General features: G+C 45.0%; 2 protein-coding genes across 7 annotated transcripts in view; one reads left to right on the top strand and one right to left on the bottom strand.

Annotated features, from left to right (window-relative positions):
• Positions 1-82: 82 nt before the first annotated feature.
• On the bottom strand, positions 83-3,464 carry SMPD2 (sphingomyelin phosphodiesterase 2). 2 transcript variants are annotated; one of them, XM_042939545.1, is made up of 10 exons: positions 2,865-3,464; positions 2,544-2,640; positions 2,365-2,441; positions 1,916-2,009; positions 1,684-1,773; positions 1,363-1,445; positions 1,102-1,234; positions 905-1,009; positions 592-745; positions 83-491 (listed from the first exon to the last, which is right to left on the bottom strand). In XM_042939545.1, the coding sequence occupies exons 1-10, from the start codon at positions 2,912-2,914 to the stop codon at positions 103-105; spliced, it is 1,272 nt and encodes a 423-aa protein (XP_042795479.1). In that variant the 5' UTR covers positions 2,915-3,464; the 3' UTR covers positions 83-102. The 2 variants fall into 2 exon arrangements, with proteins under 2 accessions (XP_042795479.1, XP_042795481.1); XM_042939547.1 differs by lacking the exon at positions 1,684-1,773.
• Positions 3,465-3,496: 32 nt separating this feature from the next.
• PPIL6 (peptidylprolyl isomerase like 6) overlaps positions 3,497-16,698 on the top strand; it is a 32,126-nt gene continuing 18,924 nt past the window's right edge. For 2 of the 5 annotated variants that reach the window (XR_006202759.1, XM_042939548.1), the window contains exons 1-5: positions 3,503-3,658; positions 7,310-7,405; positions 10,622-10,810; positions 13,910-13,972; positions 14,110-14,257. Coding sequence is in view for 4 of the 5 variants with exons in the window: in XM_042939548.1 (XP_042795482.1) it covers positions 3,503-3,658; positions 7,310-7,405; positions 10,622-10,810; positions 13,910-13,972; positions 14,110-14,257 (652 nt within the window). In the remaining variant the exon portion in view is untranslated. Of the gene's footprint in view, positions 3,659-7,309; positions 7,406-10,621; positions 10,811-13,909; positions 13,973-14,109; positions 14,258-16,698 lie in introns of all 5 variants that reach the window. The other 3 variants (XM_042939550.1, XM_042939549.1, XM_042939551.1) reach the window with 3 other exon arrangements.

Below are 16,698 nucleotides of genomic sequence, written 5' to 3'. Positions count from 1 at the left end.
ATAGGAGCCTGACAGTTTATATTATGACAGTCACACTGACCGACCCTTGACCCCAATCACTGCTTCTACAACAAAAACACAGAGCCACAAAAGTGTCAAGCTTTATTGTTCCTCAGATCTGTCCCCCTCCTGCTGTCCCAGGAACAGGGCTGCCTGAGACTCTGGGTCCAGGTCGTGGGCCTCCCTTGCCCTTCCCAGCATATGCTGGAGCTCAGCCCGGGCCCTAGATAAGCCCTTGGCTTCCTGCATGTGGAAGAGGTAGACTGCACCTGCCCCCAACAGCAGTCCTACACTGGGAGTCCAGAGCATTATGGCAACCTCCCTGACCCCTCCCCCGGCTGCCAGAGCACACAGCAATGCCAGAAGGAGCAGCCCTAGACCAATCACGTAGCCGGCGAAGGTGGCCCACCAGTGAGCTTGAGCCATGCCAAGGTCCAGCTCTGCCCAGGCCTCCTTTAACACACTGATCAACCGTGACCTTTCTGCTGGTCCTAGAACAAGGCAGGGTAGTGGGGCAGGAGAGAGAGGGTCAGAGTGGAGGAGCCGCCTTATGGTGGGGAGGGACCTGGGGAGAGGGTGGGGGTGTCTTACCATGAGTAGTGCTGGGGGTGTGCTGGGGGGGGCTGTGTCTCACACACAGAGTAGCCATCAGGGCCTCATGATCAGAGAGGGGGGTGCCACTGTGAGGATCATGGCCAGTAGTGGTTCTCAGAGTCTTACAGGAGATGTAGAACCCAGAAACTGCCTAGGAAAAGTAGGGGCCAGAAAGAAACATATTTGAGGCCCTCTTCCCATTCTCAAGCCATCAGTAATCTACGACTAGACCAGATGGACAAAAGATTAGCACAAGCTGGTGAAAGACAGAGACACAGTGGGTGAAGACACATTGATGGGAGGGCCTGACCTTATATAGCACATAGTCAATGCGGATGCCAAAGGGAAATGCCTCTAACTCCCTCTGATTAACGTAGCAGTTCTCAGGTACCATCGTACAGCCTTCTTCAGAGCCCTAGGTGAATAAGTGGTTCATGCTAGGACATAGGGGAGGAGGAGGAGAGAAGCTGGGGGTGTAGACATGGAAATTATCAGGCAGGTCCTCACCTTGAAGTCCCGGGTCTCAAGGTAGGCATCATGCAGCCCTGTCCACTCCTTCAGCAGGCGGCAGCCCAGGTCCTTCGGGTGTAAGTTAAGGTCCCCACACAATAGAACCACATCGGCCTTCTTGGATGTGTGGCTGGGGGAACCAGGTTGGTGAGGCAGGAGTTCTCTCCTGACCAGCTGTGTCCACCTAGAAGTGGGGCCCTGCCACCCCTCAACCCCTGAACCCATCCCACTTCCCCTGTCAAGCCCAGGCTCACACACTGGATGAACTGGGCCAGTTCCCAAGCTTGGGCCACACGATGTGCTAGGTAGATGTCCTTCTGTCGATTGTACTCGGCATGGAGCTGAGCAAGATAGGTCAGATTATAGCAGTTGAGACGGGGGGGGGTCCCAAAGACAGGTCTGAATCATGCTGGTGTCTGTTACTTGGCATGATACTTGGTTAAAAGATGGGCAAACCTTGTCTACTGACCTTAGGAGATCCTGCCCCCACACCTCACCCCCAGGAAGCCCAACCAGAGGAGTCCCATCTCTCCCTCCCAGGACCAGGCCGCCTGTCCCGGCCCCGCCAGCTTCACTCACATGGGTCACGTAGGCATTGAGTACCAATCCACTTAGATGAAGCACCAGCAGACCCACAGCCTTCCCACAGAACCAGTCTCCGTGATGGATCTGCAGGCAGGAGGGAGCTAGAACCCAGGGCACTGCCACCCTCCTTCTGCCTGTTCCTGCAGCCCAAGAAAGGCTGCCTCCTTTACCGTGTGTTACTGGGGGGTGGGAGAGGGTGGTGGGAGAAATCTGATCTAAGGCTTACCATGTAGGGGTACCCATTGAGGGTGTAGACGTGCTGGGTGAATTCCTGAATTGGATGTTTGGAGAAGACGCACAGGCCACTGCCAATGACGCCACTGTAAACCAAGTTCTGGTTAACAGCCAGAAAAGCAGGAAGAGAAATACCCAGCTCTCTTCTCCCTGGTCACCCAGCTTGTATCAGCTACTTTTTTCCTCACTCTGTTGCTGAGATCAGCACCAGAGGAAATCTCAAAGCAACAGCCTTTGTGGGGTGATACAATAGAGTGTGACTTGGTAAGGCTGGGATGGGCTGAAGAGCTAGGATCTTCCTGGTTCCACCTAGTCCTGCACCCACACACAGAGGAGAGGACTCGGGAAGACGGAGGAGGGTGCAGGTGGGATAGGGAGGGGCTGGCAGGGCCAAGAGCTTCCAGGTCTGAGAACAGACTTCCAGACCGGAAGGTTTCTCACCTCCTGAAGTAGTGTGCCGCGGGGTAGGTGGGCAACAGCTTCTGTCTCAGGTACTGGAAGTCCTGCTCACTCCACACCTGAGGGAAGGGGTGAGGATGCCTGCCTGTCTCCCCGGGGGAAAAGTCCTCTCCTGCGCCCCCGTCCCAGCCAGGGTTCCACACCAGTTCTGCCCTGCCCACCTCTTCCAGGAGAGCCAGGTCGAAGCTTTCCATGTTTAGAAAGTCTCCCAGGCGCTTCACGCGGTCACCCCGGTGCTTGCTCAGGTAGGGAATGCCCCTGAGGACGAGAAGGGTGGGGGGAGGTGACGGCTGGAGGCGCTCCGCTTCTCCGTGCACCACCGGAGCTGGGACCAGGTGCGGGCCTGGAGATGCGGATGCCCCCCGGACCCGACACCTTAGGGCACGGTGGAGCCGTGGCCCGGATGTGAGGAAGGCCTCCTCCCTCAGACTGTGGGTGCAAACGGAGCTGTGGCCCCCGGCCCACCCCGCGGGCGCTCTCACCAACAATTGAGGTTAAAGATCCTCAGTCGCAGAGAGAAGTTGGGCTTCATGGCGAGCGGTCCGGGGGCGCGGGACGGCGCTGCCTCCCCGGCGACGGCGGCGGCGGGGGCGGGGGCGGGGGCGAGCGGGCGGCACCTCCTCCCGGGGCGGCGCGCACAGGTGGTCGGCTCCGCCCCGCGCTCCCTCGAAGGCCGCGGCCTCCCAGCCCGCGCCGCGCAGGCCCTGGGCCCGGGTCCGAATCCGCGTTACCCGGGCAACCGCCCCACCGGCTGCCAACCCACCGGGAAAGGCGATCTGCTGCAAAGTTGGGCGCTGCCGGGAGGCGAGGGCCGCGCGCGAGGTCCCTGAGGGGGGATACCAGAGAGGAGTTCGGGCGGGCGGCCAGCCGAGTGAAGGCACACGGGACACGGAGCTCTCCGTCCCTTCGCGCGGAAACTCCGTCCCTGGCCTCAGCCGCCCGCGAGCCCTCTCTCGCCTCTCGCCCGGCTCAGCAGCAACAGGCGCGAAGTTGAGAAAAGACCCGCCCGTCGCCGCCCTCCCCCTCGCGTCCTTCCTCCCAGCAGGCGACGGGGGCGGGGCCGCACGGTTGCTCTGGCGACGCGCAGTGTTTGTGCTCGGAGCAGTCCCCCAGCGCCGCCATGGCTAGCCAGCAGCAGCGCGGGCCGAGGCCGGCCCCATACTGCTCGAAGTCACCGCTCGAGCAGCCGCTGCAGGTGAAGGTGGTGGGGCTCTTCAAAAGCTCCAGCTTTCACATCGCGAAGAGCGCGGCCGAGGTAACCGCGAGAAAACCACAAGTGCGGATGGGTCTCCCGTCTCCTCGGGCTCGCGCTTCCTGGTGACCCGGGTCGAAGTTCGGGGACGTAGGGAGGTGTCCCTGGCGGGCAGCGTCAGTCTGTACCTCCCAGGGGTCAGGGTCGCGTCGGGCGGACGTTCCACTACCAGAAGGGCTACCTTTAAAGGGGGATCCGAGCAAAGGAAAATTCAGAATCTTGCTGGAAGGAGGGTAATTGCTATAGACCCACATTTTATTTCCACATTTTTACGTGAATTATAGATTTTAAAAATTCATGAAAATATGTTTAAAAATAAGTGATACCGCATAACTACAGATTTTGTTATAAACTCCCTTCCCAAGTTTTTGGAAACTTCATTTGGGAAGGCTTCTTTTCCCTCCTTTAAATTTTCTATAGCAGTTACTGCATTCCAGTCGAATTAGGTGCTTAAGAAATTTCTTAACAAATGACCCACAAGTGCTTTGGAGAATCCAGATATTACTTTGCAAACACACAGACCGATATAAAAGGAAAAACACTTTAAGCAACTGGAAGAATTTGGCTGGGTCAGTAATGGTGCAGCACACCTATTATGCAAATGCATAAGTATTTAAATATAGAAATGCAGAATTCAGCACATCTCTGGGGTTTGCTCCGGGAATGCCACTGTAGGATTATGCCAAAATCCTCTCCTTCAAAACCCTGCTAGACTCCAGGACCATGCACTACGTTTGTATCTCTCAAAGTATCCAGCCAGATACCTGATACAAAATGTTCTCAAACAGAAGAAATCTTAAGCAATTCCTGCCTTGTTGCCTGCTGTAAGTCCACAGTTAAGAAAAGTTTGTAACTGCATCAAATCAAGAAACAGTAACTGTTTGACCTTAAAACAGCCGGTTATTTTACCAGCAAAATGGGCTTATTTGGTAATAACACAGGAATTGCAATATGAGACATAATAAGCTATGGCAAACCAAGGGCGATATGGGAGATCAAAGGAGAGGGACATAGACAAAAGGAAGAAGCTGGTAGGGGCTGCTTTGATAGAAAGGTGAGAGTTCAGGGTGGTGATGGTTTCTCACTGGTTGAGTTGTGGTATTATCCTATTGGCCAAGCTTGTTGCAGAGTAAGGAGACATTCTCCCTTCCTTCTGCTGGAATAGTAAAATAGACTTCTTCCTGTAGGGAATGCATGGTGTATCTCTTCCTGACCTACTGTGGTCTGCAATTGAGTGGTGGTAAGGCATGAGAGCTCCCTCTTCTGGCCTCCTGACTCCATTAAAAAAATTTTTTTTTTTAATTTTCAATTGATTTTTTCTGAGAGAGAGCGCAAAGGGGAAAGGGGCAGGAGAGAGAGAGGATCTCAAGCAGGTTCCATATTCAGCACAGAGTCCGACATGGGGCTCCATCTCACGACCGGGAGATCATGACCTGAGTCAAAATCAAGAGTGGGATGTTCAACCGACTGAGCCACGTAGGTGCCCTCTGACTCCATTTTAAATGAGGCTTCCTTTATTCAATTTCACAGAAACTAATTTGAGAAGTTGGTGAAGTTTACATCAAGAGGAAGAGAACAAGTGAGAAGTCTGTTTAAATGATATGTGGATCATCAAAATAAATAGAAATTATGGACTGTTAGCTGGGCTGAGGGGATCTATAAAGTTTATGGCTTAAGTTGTATTTAAGGAGTTTGAGGGACTTTTTTCCCTTGTTTTTCTTTAGCTCCTTTTCTGAAGGCACATGTTTTCTGTGCCTGCTCCACACTGTAGAGAAGGTGTTGGCAATTTTTTTTTTCTGTGAAGCCTAGATATTAAATTATTAGGCCTTCAGGGCCATAGGCTCTCAGTCACAACTACTTGACTGTGTCCTTGTGCAAAATCGGCCACAGACAATATGTAGATGAATGGTGCTTTTAATAAAACTTAATTAAGGATACTGAAATTTGACTTGCATATGATTTCACATGACATGGAATGATTCTGTTTCAACTGCTTAAAATCTAAAAATTCTTCTTAGCTCTCAAGTCTTACAAAAACAGGCAGTGTGCCAGATTTGGCCTGCTGGCCACAGTTTGCCACACCCTGTTGTAGAGGATACTAAGTCAAGAAAACAATGTCTTTGTTATATTAATAAGATTAACTTTCCCTTTCTTAAGCTTTTGCCTACTGTACCCCTATCTGAATATGAAAACATATGGATGTAAATTCTATTAGTTTATCTTAATAAAGGATCCTTGAATAATTTCTCAACATGATCATTTGGTGAGCAATCCTGAATACCTAATATGCTGACAGAGATTTAGATTTGTGAAGAGTAAGTATCACATAGATTCTGTTTTGGATGTAGTCTGTTCTAGACACTAAATTATGAAGAAAGTATGATTAAGTATGCTTAATTTGAAAACTATGGGGCTTATTAGTTATTCTAGGTGGTCCCCCAGTTAGAAACACAAGGGCCTCAAACTGAGCATGGACAATGGAACAAAGGACACATCGTCATCTGTTGGTTGGGCAATAGCCTAAGAAGGAAATGACCCAATTGCTATCGCCCTCTTTGGCTCCCCTTGGTCCCAAAGGCAGGATATACTCATGCCCTCGCTCTCTGCCCCTTGGAATATCCACCCCAGATGAAGCATGCCATGCCGTTGTCCTCTTTTAGACCACAGTAGGACCTCTAAGCACCTTCTTTAGTGGAGAAGGAGCCAAGTGCAGCAGCCAGCTGTCCCTTTTCCCTAGTGGGCATACCTACTCGGACCCACTCAGCAAGGTGATCCCCAGTGGACACATCTACTCAGACCCACTCAGCAAGGTGAGGCCTAATTGGTATTGCCTTACTTGCCTTCTCTTGCTTTACCAGGAGGCAAAGTGCGACATGTCAGGACTCAAAACTTTTTTTGACAGGAATTGTTAACCAGTATGAATTTTCTCTGATTCATATAGACAAATTAATAAACGTGCTCAATACCTAAAATATTTAATATTTAGTATTCTCTATTGTTGTGGGGTGTAACCACAACAATATCCTTTTAGTCATTCTCTACGTATCAATAAATTAAAATAATAACATTTATTTATTTTAGTTAAAAGTATCTGTAGAGGGAGGAGGTGGGGGTGGCTGAAATAGGTGATGAGCACCAGGTGATGTATGGGACAGCTGAAGCCCTATACTGTACACCTGAAACTAATAAAACACTGCAGTTAAATAAAGTAACATTTTCTTTTCATTAAAAAAAAAGTTTAGATCCACTGAGGTTTAGTAATAATTTAATTTAGGAAAAAACTGGTTCTAAAAGAACATGGCAAATTACAAAACTATTGGCATAAACTCATTTATTTGTTCATTTGTTCATTCATTTGCTATGTGTGGATGGTCTACTATATGCCAGATGTCAAGGCAAGTGGGGGTACAGGAAAACTAGGATGTAGTCTTGGCCCTCAAGAAGCTTATACTCTAGAAGTGAGACACATAAGGCAGAGCCCCAGTGTGAACTGGGTAGTGACTTACTGGAGATCAGCACAGGGGTCTCTGGGAGCAAGCAGGGGGCATCGAAGTCGGACTGTATGCCTGGGTATCCACTGTATAAAACCTCTCGAAGTCCCCATAAAAATTGGGGGAAAATTATTTCTACTTTAAAAGAGAACTTACTCTATAATTATTCTGTTTTGAAACCTAGAGTCTGAAGAGTAATTATCCAACCAAATTTGAAGATCCTATAATAGTTCCTCTTCAAGAATTTGCATGGGATCAATATCTACAGGAGAAAAAAAGGGTAAAGGATATTCGGGATATGGGAAATGAGCAAAGTTTTGCCTAAATTATTTGCGCATTGTTTGGGAAAAACTGAAGCAGTAATTTTAGAGCAACTAGATTTGATTTCTCTAAATCGTACACTTTCCCTAAATCATTTCAATCATTGTACTGGGCTGATTGTAAGAGAAAGCAAAACATTCACAGGATTTTCTTTTGAAAGACAGGTGATAGAGGCGAGTTTTAAACTCTCAATGCTGCTATTTACCCCCGCTGATGGTTAGCCTCCTTTCCTGCTGCGCTTCACATACTCACACTTCCCGTGACACCTTGGCACTCTTGGCCCTTCCGTGGAAGGTTTTGGTGGTGGACAGCACAGACACAGCCAAGGGCTGGTGTGGGGCTGTGGCCTACGGGAGCTCCGATGACAGGCACCAGGACCCCACAGGGCAGCCTTGTCCTAATTCAAGCTTTCTTCTCTGCATTCTCCCCACTAACAGCACCCTTGGAGAACCTCAGGCCCCAGGGCTAACAGGCTTTGTCCTGGGACAGCAGTTTCCTCCTGGGTGCCAACACTGATCATCTGGTAATGCTGCCTGGAACACGTGACACGAAGGGTTCCAAGGTGGTATGTGGCCCAGCAATACGTCATGTTGGAGCGAGCCTGGAATGGGGCACACTTCTTGCTTGCCATCCCCGCCTGGTCTCCCTGCCCCACTCCATCTCCCCAGTGGCTGATGAAATCCCATTTCCCCTGACCAGGGCAGTTTTGATTGTTCTGTTCTTTGTTGCACAAGGATGTCCTGTGATCCTGTGGTTATCACATAGTGTTGCTTTATGGGACCACTTCACTGTGCGGTCACAGAAATGCTGCAGGACTGAGTCAAGAATACCATTTGTTAAGTCTCATGCCATTTTCATAGCCATAATACATTTTAATTGGGATTCAGATAGAATAGTAGCCAACACAGTCATATGCCAGGCACTATTCTCTTGACTTCTGTATATATTAACTCCAATCCTTACAACAATTAGGGCGACCAGTGGTCCCGGTTTGCCTGGTGCTGAGGGGTTTCCTGTGATGCAGGAAGTCAGTGCTAAAGCTGGGACAGTCCTAGACAAACTGGGACAGCTGGTCAGGACAGTTAGTCACCTTAACATAAAACAATTATGTTGTTAAATTTCTATCACCAAACTACCTACACTGCCTACCAGTATCATGCTCTCCACCTACAGGAGAGCCATGATCTCATGCTCTGTGGTCTGCACCCATTCCTCTTATAGAGTCCCACTGTATTCTTAAAGATAGGTGTGGATTTCATTCCATAGTTTCCCTCCATTTTAGCCTGGGTTACTAACCTTGGGATGTTTTGTGTTCTCTTCCTCCAGCTTTTCTCACGAGGCCTGAACGAGGCTTTCTCCATAATCACTGCTGCTTCTTTCCACCTATTCTTTATTGCCTATCCTTCCTTCCTCCCATCTCCCACCCTCATCTCTTGGATACTTGTCACCTTAACCTTCTGTTGTTTCAGGCCAGTTTTTGTCCTTCAATGTAAGCATTGTGCTTTGGGTCATATGTAGTACTTACTTAGCACACTTGAGGTTAGGTCTGAGCTGGAATTAATGCTTCAGCAGAATGTAATGCCACCCTTAGTGATGGCTTCTGGGCCTTTGGAAAGCCCTTTCTCTCCCCTCCAAAAAAAGGCAGCATCTTATATCTCTGTGCTGGGAAGCCGCAGAAACTACTGGGTCCAGCCCACTGACTTGAAGCAGGTGAGGAGGCCTCCTCATGTTCAGAAAACACACAAAGACAAGGCATCTGCACCCCCAGCCTCTGAGTAAAGTGTTTCTTCTACTGCCTTACTCCCACCAGGCTAACTAAATATCCACATTAGCCATACCCAGGCTAAATAAATATCCCTTTTTAAAGTTCTGCATTCTATAATATGTGATAACACTGATAAATCTAAACAGTTTAGGGACTCATGACCTACAGGCTCTATGAGTAATTTATAGTTCAGCATGAACAAGTTTATTCTTTTCCTCAGACCAGGTTTTGATATGGGCGCAGGAATAGGATATGAAATCTGGGAGAAGATGTGGGAGTGCAGCAAATTGGCAAGCTGAAGCAAGCTGTTCCCCCAAACAGCATTTCCCCAAGTGTGGTCTCCAGACCAGCAACGTCAGCATCTCCTGGGATGCTGTTAGACATGCAAATTCTAGGGCCCCATTCCAGAATCAGAAACTTTGGATGGGGCTCAGGAATCTGTAATTCTGCTTGACTGCTAAAATTTGAGAAAAGCTGTCCCAAATTATTTATGCTTTTCCCAGGACTGGCCCTGGGTAATAATAAACCAGATCTCTTCAGAGGGAGCATTACTCAGTGGCCACACACTGGAATTTAGGAGGTTGACCATTAGTGTGTGGATGAACACACGAATGCGCTTCATTTTAAGGGGCTTAGCACTTCAAAGTGTTGGCAAAGGTGGGCTCTCTCCCTCAGTGCCCCTGGGGTGCACCAGAAATCCCCCCAGGAGGCATTTCCTCACTCTGACCCCTCTCCCTCAAAAAAGCATTCTTTTCATCCTTGATGCTGAAAATCATGTATTACTCAGAGCTCCAAGCCTTTCCAAGTATACACACAGTAAAATGTACTTCACAAATGAAGCCAGAGACTGCATTTTGTTTTCAAGTTAACATAACAAGTATGCTATGCACATAGATTTTTATTACCAGATAACAATCTACCTTCTATGTGTGTACCATTTAAAAAAATTTTTTTTAAAGTTTATATATTTTGAGAGAGAAAGAGAGCTGGTAAGGGGCAGAGAGAGAATTCCAATCAGGCTCCATGCTGTCAGTGCAGAGCCTGGTGCGGGGCTTGAACTCACGAACTGTGAGATCATGACCTGAGCCAAAATTAAGAATCGGATGCTTAACCAACTGAGCCACGCAAGTGCTGTTAATTTTTTTTTTTTTTTTTTTTTTTTTTTTTTTTTTTTTACTGTACCTTTTTAACACTACTTTTAGGCCATTTTTTTTGCTTTCAGTGATGTCAGATTTTTAAAAATGTTCTTAAGTTCTATTTGAGAACAAAATTCTAAAAGATGGCAAAAAAATTATTTTTTTAAAGATTAGGCTATAGAGTCAATCCCAAGCTCTGGCTTATGGGTTTAGCAAGGTTGGTTGCCTCCCCTCCCCCTCTGCCAATACAGCTTTTTATCCTTTTTCTTTATAGGAACTCAAGAATGAGATCTGGGAGTATTCTTCCTGCGTGATGTGTTTTGTTAATGATCAGTTCCTGGGTGATGCATTTGATCTTCAGAAATGGGCTCACAAGATGTGGGATGTAGTTGATTTTAAGCCCCCTGCACTTTATGAGGCACTTACTGTGGATTATTCTGCTAAATTCTTAAGAGACACCAAGGCAAGTTACACTAATTTTTAAAGAAAAATAGTGGAATCTTTGACCATTTATATTGATTCAGCACTAATTACTGATATCCTAACGAAGGAATATAAACAGTAGGAGACTAGGTTTTAAGTTCTCAATGACCTCTAATCCAACTGCAAAGGATTACATATAATATTACAGGGTTTGGCTCAGCGGTGTGTAAAGCAAGCATATCTTACAGCATGCAAACTGCAGGGAGTGCGGGGGAAGCATCCCTGTTCAAACATTTCTATTCTGCATTAGAGATTTATATGCGTTGATTATCCATTTTAAAACATAAAGACACCTCCCCCCGCTTCAGAGAAGGTAGAGCTTACCATCCATTCACCCTTAGTATGAAAAATTTTAATTAGTACCTTCTAACACCTGAGAGGTACTGCACTAACAGAAGGGGAAGTTTGAGAAGAAAGGTGACATTTTAAAGCATGACAAGTTGGCAAGAGCTGGACCAGGCAGGCTATGGCCCTAGGGGGGTTTCCAATGGCAAAGGACAGTCATGAAGCTTAAGGTCCAGGAGAGTGAGAGACAGACATCAGGGTGGAATGACAACAGAGGTAAAAGCACTTGGTAATTCTGCTCAGAAACTCTGTTATAGCAACAAGCACCACATGCTGAAGATCATTTCATGCTCATAGATGCCTGTGCCCACAGAAAGGCCCAGTGCTAGGATTTTACAGTGCCAAGCTGTAAAAAGGCAAAGACCTTGTTTTGTTTATCCTCACTTAACTGTACTGCCTCAAACACAATCTGAAACATAGTATAAGCTCAGGGAATGTCTGGCTGAACAAACAATGCACTTGGAAAATACTAGAAACTGCGGGTTATGGGAAGGAATTTAATGCTCACAGAAGGACAAGGGTCCCAAAGGACAAGGTTCTAAAAGTGCATGGTATATTCAGGGAATGGCAGGGGACAGCAAGGAGGCCATGATTAATAGGAAATGAGGCTGGGAAAATGAGAGTATCAGTCACCAACAATACCAAACTACTTTGATTAACTTAAGGAAAAAAAAGGTATGCCTTGAAAGGATATTGGTAACCTCACAACTGGCAGGAAAGCCAGAGAACCAGGTTTTGGGAAACAACAGGAAAACGTGGCTTGAGTCTCATCCCAGAAATGTGCAACTTCGATGCAGCTGCATCCCGACTGGCCCTGGGTTCACACTGCCACCTTCACGGAGAATTACTTCTTAACTGCTGTCTTTGCATCACTCCCTGAGATCCAAGGCCCCAGGCAGGAGCACCTGACTAATCCAGCCAAGGTCATATCCCCATAGCTCGGCTCTCACAGAGTGAGGAGAGGGAGAATCTGGCCCCTTTAGTGTCTTTAGGGCATAGTGGGTCCCTGTAAGACATTCCCTAAATAGGAAAGGTATTTAAATGTTAAGGAGGGGAAAAGAACAAAAACATCCACTAAAGAAAGGTTGAACTTACTGTCCATTCTGAACTAAGGAGTTAGATTTTTTTCTAGAAGAAAGTTGAGCCAACAGAACTTTTCATAAAGAGTATGACATAATCTTTGCTTTTTAAGAAAAAGTTTTAGGGCAAAAACGGGGCGGAATGGGGAAAGCTTGGTGGCAGGTTGGCCACTTGGAACACTGCTATAGTAATGTGGGCTAGAGATAATAACAGCCTGAATTAACGGCAGTGAGGAAGGAGGACCTAGATTCCAGAGAAAATCCTTAATTTTTTTGTGCAGAGGTGAGCTTTTTCATGCTGCAGGGACTTGTTTAGTTCTGGGTTGGAATGATATAGGAGACAATTATGTTTGCATGTTTGGCTGCTAGGTGACATTACCTGGTAGTGTGCTCATTTGCTCTTTCATTAGAATTTTCAGAATTATCTACTCTTGACAACTGCATAAAGATAATATAGTGACACAGAGGGAAGTTTAGTGATGCCTGAATGGACTTACCCATTTCATCAATCAATCGTAATTTCCAATATATCATCTTTTCTCCCAAGCCCATGAAGTTTACTATATTATGCCTCATAATAAAGTTGTAATATTCTTTTATAACTCAGAAATTGTAGTACAGAAGCTGGGAGGCACAAAAAACTTAAAATTATAATTGCTATGGATATAATACTTCATTCCTGGATGCCAGATAGCATAACATTAATGCAGTCTTTTAATTAAAAAAAAAAGGTTAAAGTGACATAAAGTAGTGACAGTGATATCCTAAAAGCTGGTTTCATCTATGTTTCCTAGACTCTTAAGAAATAGGGTAGGGTAAGTTATGTAGCTTGTTAAATCAGGTGGCATTTTTGTGCATGAGAATGGTGCCCAAGATCTAGAATGTATCCAATTAGATGTGCTCTGCTCTGCAAATTAATGCTACCACGATGGAGACTGGTGTTTTCATTTTAGATGCTCCACTGTAGAGCTAGACGAGGTCACACAAATGTTAGCTGTCTCTACCAGAAAGGATGTCAATTGAAAATAAGAGCTGGGGGCATCTGGGAACATAAGGACAGGACTGAAATAACGCCAAAGAAAGCACAGCATATTCTCTTCCCTTCCCCTGATAACCATACCTCCTATGTATATGGTGCCTCTGTTTTCCCACTCAGAAAGGATGTGTTCTGGCTTTGGTTAGCTAATCTGTGCTGACTCTGGAAATCCAGAACATACAGTAACCAAATCCATGGCAATCACATTGGATGTTTCCCAGAATTACTCAGAATAGAAAATTCCCAGTCTGTTTCTTTTTCCAAAGGGACCAACTAGCGTTCCTTCCTCCACCTAGCTTACACAGTAGGGGATATCTAGGCTACATGTTCTCAGTCTGGCGTGACAGGTTAATGTGACACAAAGCTTCCCTACCAAAGGGTTTTAACAAGTGTATTATTTAGGTTGTAAAGATCTGATGTAATCAAATGAAACAAACTTCTAAAAAAAAAAAAAAGAAACTTCTTTGAGTCAGTCTTTTAACTTTGCTGTTACCTTTCTACTGTTAATGCTTTTGAAATCTTATCACTGAAAGCATTATTTTGTGGTATTTTTGGTCATTTCTAAACCTTTCTTCCAAGACATTGACCTGCATTATCTTTTTCTCCCTAATTTTAATAGCATGGTTTTGTGTTCTTGGACATTTCTATTGATTTTCATCCAATTGGAAGGTTGGTTTTGGAGGTAAGAGGTTTTTTTGTTGTTCTTTCTTTCTTTATTTTTGTTGTTGATTTTTTAATAAGTGGGGGATGGATGTAGGAATCTGTCACTGTCAAAATATTAAATATTTAATCTTTGAAACCTTGTATCTTTATTTGTAGCTATACTATGATGCATGTCCCAAAACTTGTAGAAATTTTCAGGTCTTGTGCACAGGAAAAGCAGGGTATTCTCAGCGTGGCATCAAGCTACATTACATGGGTTCAATTTTTCATCGAATAGTACAGAATGGTTGGATACAAGGAGGAGGTAAGTTTAAAATCTTAAATGCAATTTAATTGCAATGTGAAATCAGAATGTCTAAAGTTGTATTTACCTACCTTTGTGAAATGCATATAGAATTAGATATATTTAATATTAGACATTGTATATATTGAAAGGGTATTTTATTGGCCAAATGATTAAGATATTCATATTCTTTTTAAAAATGCCCAAGTTTTGAAATAAACCAATCTAAAGTTTTGTCACCCAGAATATTCCAAATTAAAAGGGTTAAGGTTAAGCTCTTGATTTTGGCTCAGGTCATCATCTCATGGGTTCATGAGTTCGAGCCCCACATCAGGCTCCTCGCTAACAGTGTGGAGCCTGCTTGGGATTCTCTCTCTCTCTGCTCCTCCCCAACTTGCACATGCATGTGCATGTGAGTATTCTCTCTCAAAATAAATACACTTAGAAAAAAGTGGTATAAGAAAAATAACATTTTTAAAAAATATTTTTTTTTATTTTGAGAGAGAGAGAGAGAGAGAGAGAGAGAGAGAGAGAGAGAGAGAGAGAGAAGGAGGGGCAGGGACAGAGGAAGAGAATCCCAAGCAGGCTCCACACTGTCAGCTCAGAGCCCAACACAGGACTCGATCTCAGGAACCACAAGATCATGACCTGAGTGGAAATCAAGAGTCAGAGGCTTAACCAAGGGAGCCACCCAGGTGCCCCAGGAAGAGAACATTTCTAAAATCAAAATATAGGGTGGCCTGGCTGGCTCAGTCATAGAGCATGCAACTCTTGATCTCAGGGTCATGAGTTCAAGCCCCACACTGCCCAGTTGGGCCTACTTAAAAAATCAAAATATAATTTTAAATGCTCACCTAAATTAATAGGAGTACTTAGAAAATACAGTGATTTTAAAAGACATTCTAAAGGTAGGAATTTGAAAAAAGAAAGGAAAACAAATTTTTTCTTATCAAAAATGTTAGTTGTTACAAAGTCAAATTAAGAGTGAAAGCATTTTGGTCTCCATTTTTGCTTTCTTTTCAGATCAATCCTTTGACTTCACACAGACTAGGTTTCTGACTAACAGCACAAAATTAAATTTTCGAGGCCTTTTGGGAGGTATCCTTTTGGGAACAATCAGGCAGCAATTTAAAAATAATTGGCTTAGTGTGTAAGGAGATTTGCTTGAATTTGATGAAATACGCAGAGGCTTAAATTAATAATGTTTATTTTTCTACAATCTGGAACATTCTGAGACTGATGAGAAAAATTTAGATTTAATCCAAGCATTCGTAGGTAAATCAACTATTTTCCCTCAGTTTCTCTATAATGAAATCACATCACCCATATTGTTATCTAACCTCATTATTTTCCCTCCTTCTCTGCCTCTCTCCCCTCCCTCCCTCCCTCCCTCTCTCTCCCTACCTATCTATCTATCTATCTATGGTATATACCTTCCTATGTCAGTAAACATAAACATATACAGTTTTTAGGGTCTACCTAAGTTTTCATCATACTGCTATACCAACTTATAGTTGGCCCTTGAACAGTAAGGGGTTTGAACTGTAGGGGTCCACTTAAACACAGATTTTTTTTACAGCACAGTGCTATAAATATATTTTCTCTTCCCTATAATTTTCTTAACATTTTGTATCCTCTAACTCACTTTATTATAAGAATACAGCATATAACACATATAACACACAAAATATATGTTAATTGTCTGCTTACATTATGAGCAAGGCTTCCAGTCAACGGTAGACTATTAATAGTTAAGTGGGTCTTAATATCTGGGTCTCCTGAAACTTAATTTAGTGTTGCCTATTATGTGCTGGGCTCTCAGATGCTATGTTCTTTGTTGTTTTATTTTTGGGTTTTGGTTAGAGGTGCCCCCTCCCGCTCCCGAGCCCCAGAGCAAGATTTGGGAAATGTAGGTCATGTTACTTGTTTGTTTACTTATTTGAAATACAATTTCCAAATAGTAAAATGCACAGATCATGATTTCAAATAATGAGGCAGCAATGTTAAGGACGTTTGGAAACAAATGCTGATTACTAGATTCAAATCCACCTGATACATACAAGTTGTGTACCACTTGGCACTTAGACACTTAGCATCTCTGAATCAGTTTCTTAATCATAAAATGGGGAAAACTATAATATCACAGGATGTGGTGAGGATTCAGTGACATGGTATATCAGGAGTACCAAGCTCTATAAACGTTGTCCTTTCACATATCGGATACCCAGAGGGCTGTTGGGAGAATTTTGGAATATGGAAGCTAAATGTGGTTTTATGCTGTGCCTAAGCATGCTTCCCGACGCTAGGGCTTGCCCGATGGGACCAGCAGGGCCTACATGGTCTGCACTGCCCCCAGCCTCATCCCATCCTCTGACATCTCCCCTGGCTCTGCTCCACACACTGGCCTCCTTGCTGTTTCTTAAGCACATCAAGGATACTTGTGCCTGAGGTTTTCTGCTGTT

Source organism: Panthera leo, chromosome B2 (genome assembly GCF_018350215.1).
Source record: "Panthera leo isolate Ple1 chromosome B2, P.leo_Ple1_pat1.1, whole genome shotgun sequence".
Taxonomy (NCBI): domain Eukaryota; kingdom Metazoa; phylum Chordata; class Mammalia; order Carnivora; family Felidae; genus Panthera; species Panthera leo.
Note: the sequence above shows the minus strand (reverse complement) of the source record. Positions and strands in the feature narration are given on the sequence as shown.

What these genes read in the sequence shown, in the direction of transcription:
- SMPD2 (XM_042939545.1), bottom strand. Translation starts at nt 2,914, where the DNA reads ATGAAGCCCAACTTCTCTCTGCGACTGAGGATCTTTAACCTCAATTGT. An exon ending in TCAATGCCTACGTGACCCAT is followed by an intron (nt 1,446 to 1,683) that starts GTGAGTGAAGCT and finishes TATCTTGCTCAG; the next exon opens with CTCCATGCCGAGTACAATCG. An exon ending in CACCCCCAGCACTACTCATG is followed by an intron (nt 492 to 591) that starts GTAAGACACCCC and finishes GCCTTGTTCTAG; the next exon opens with GACCAGCAGAAAGGTCACGG.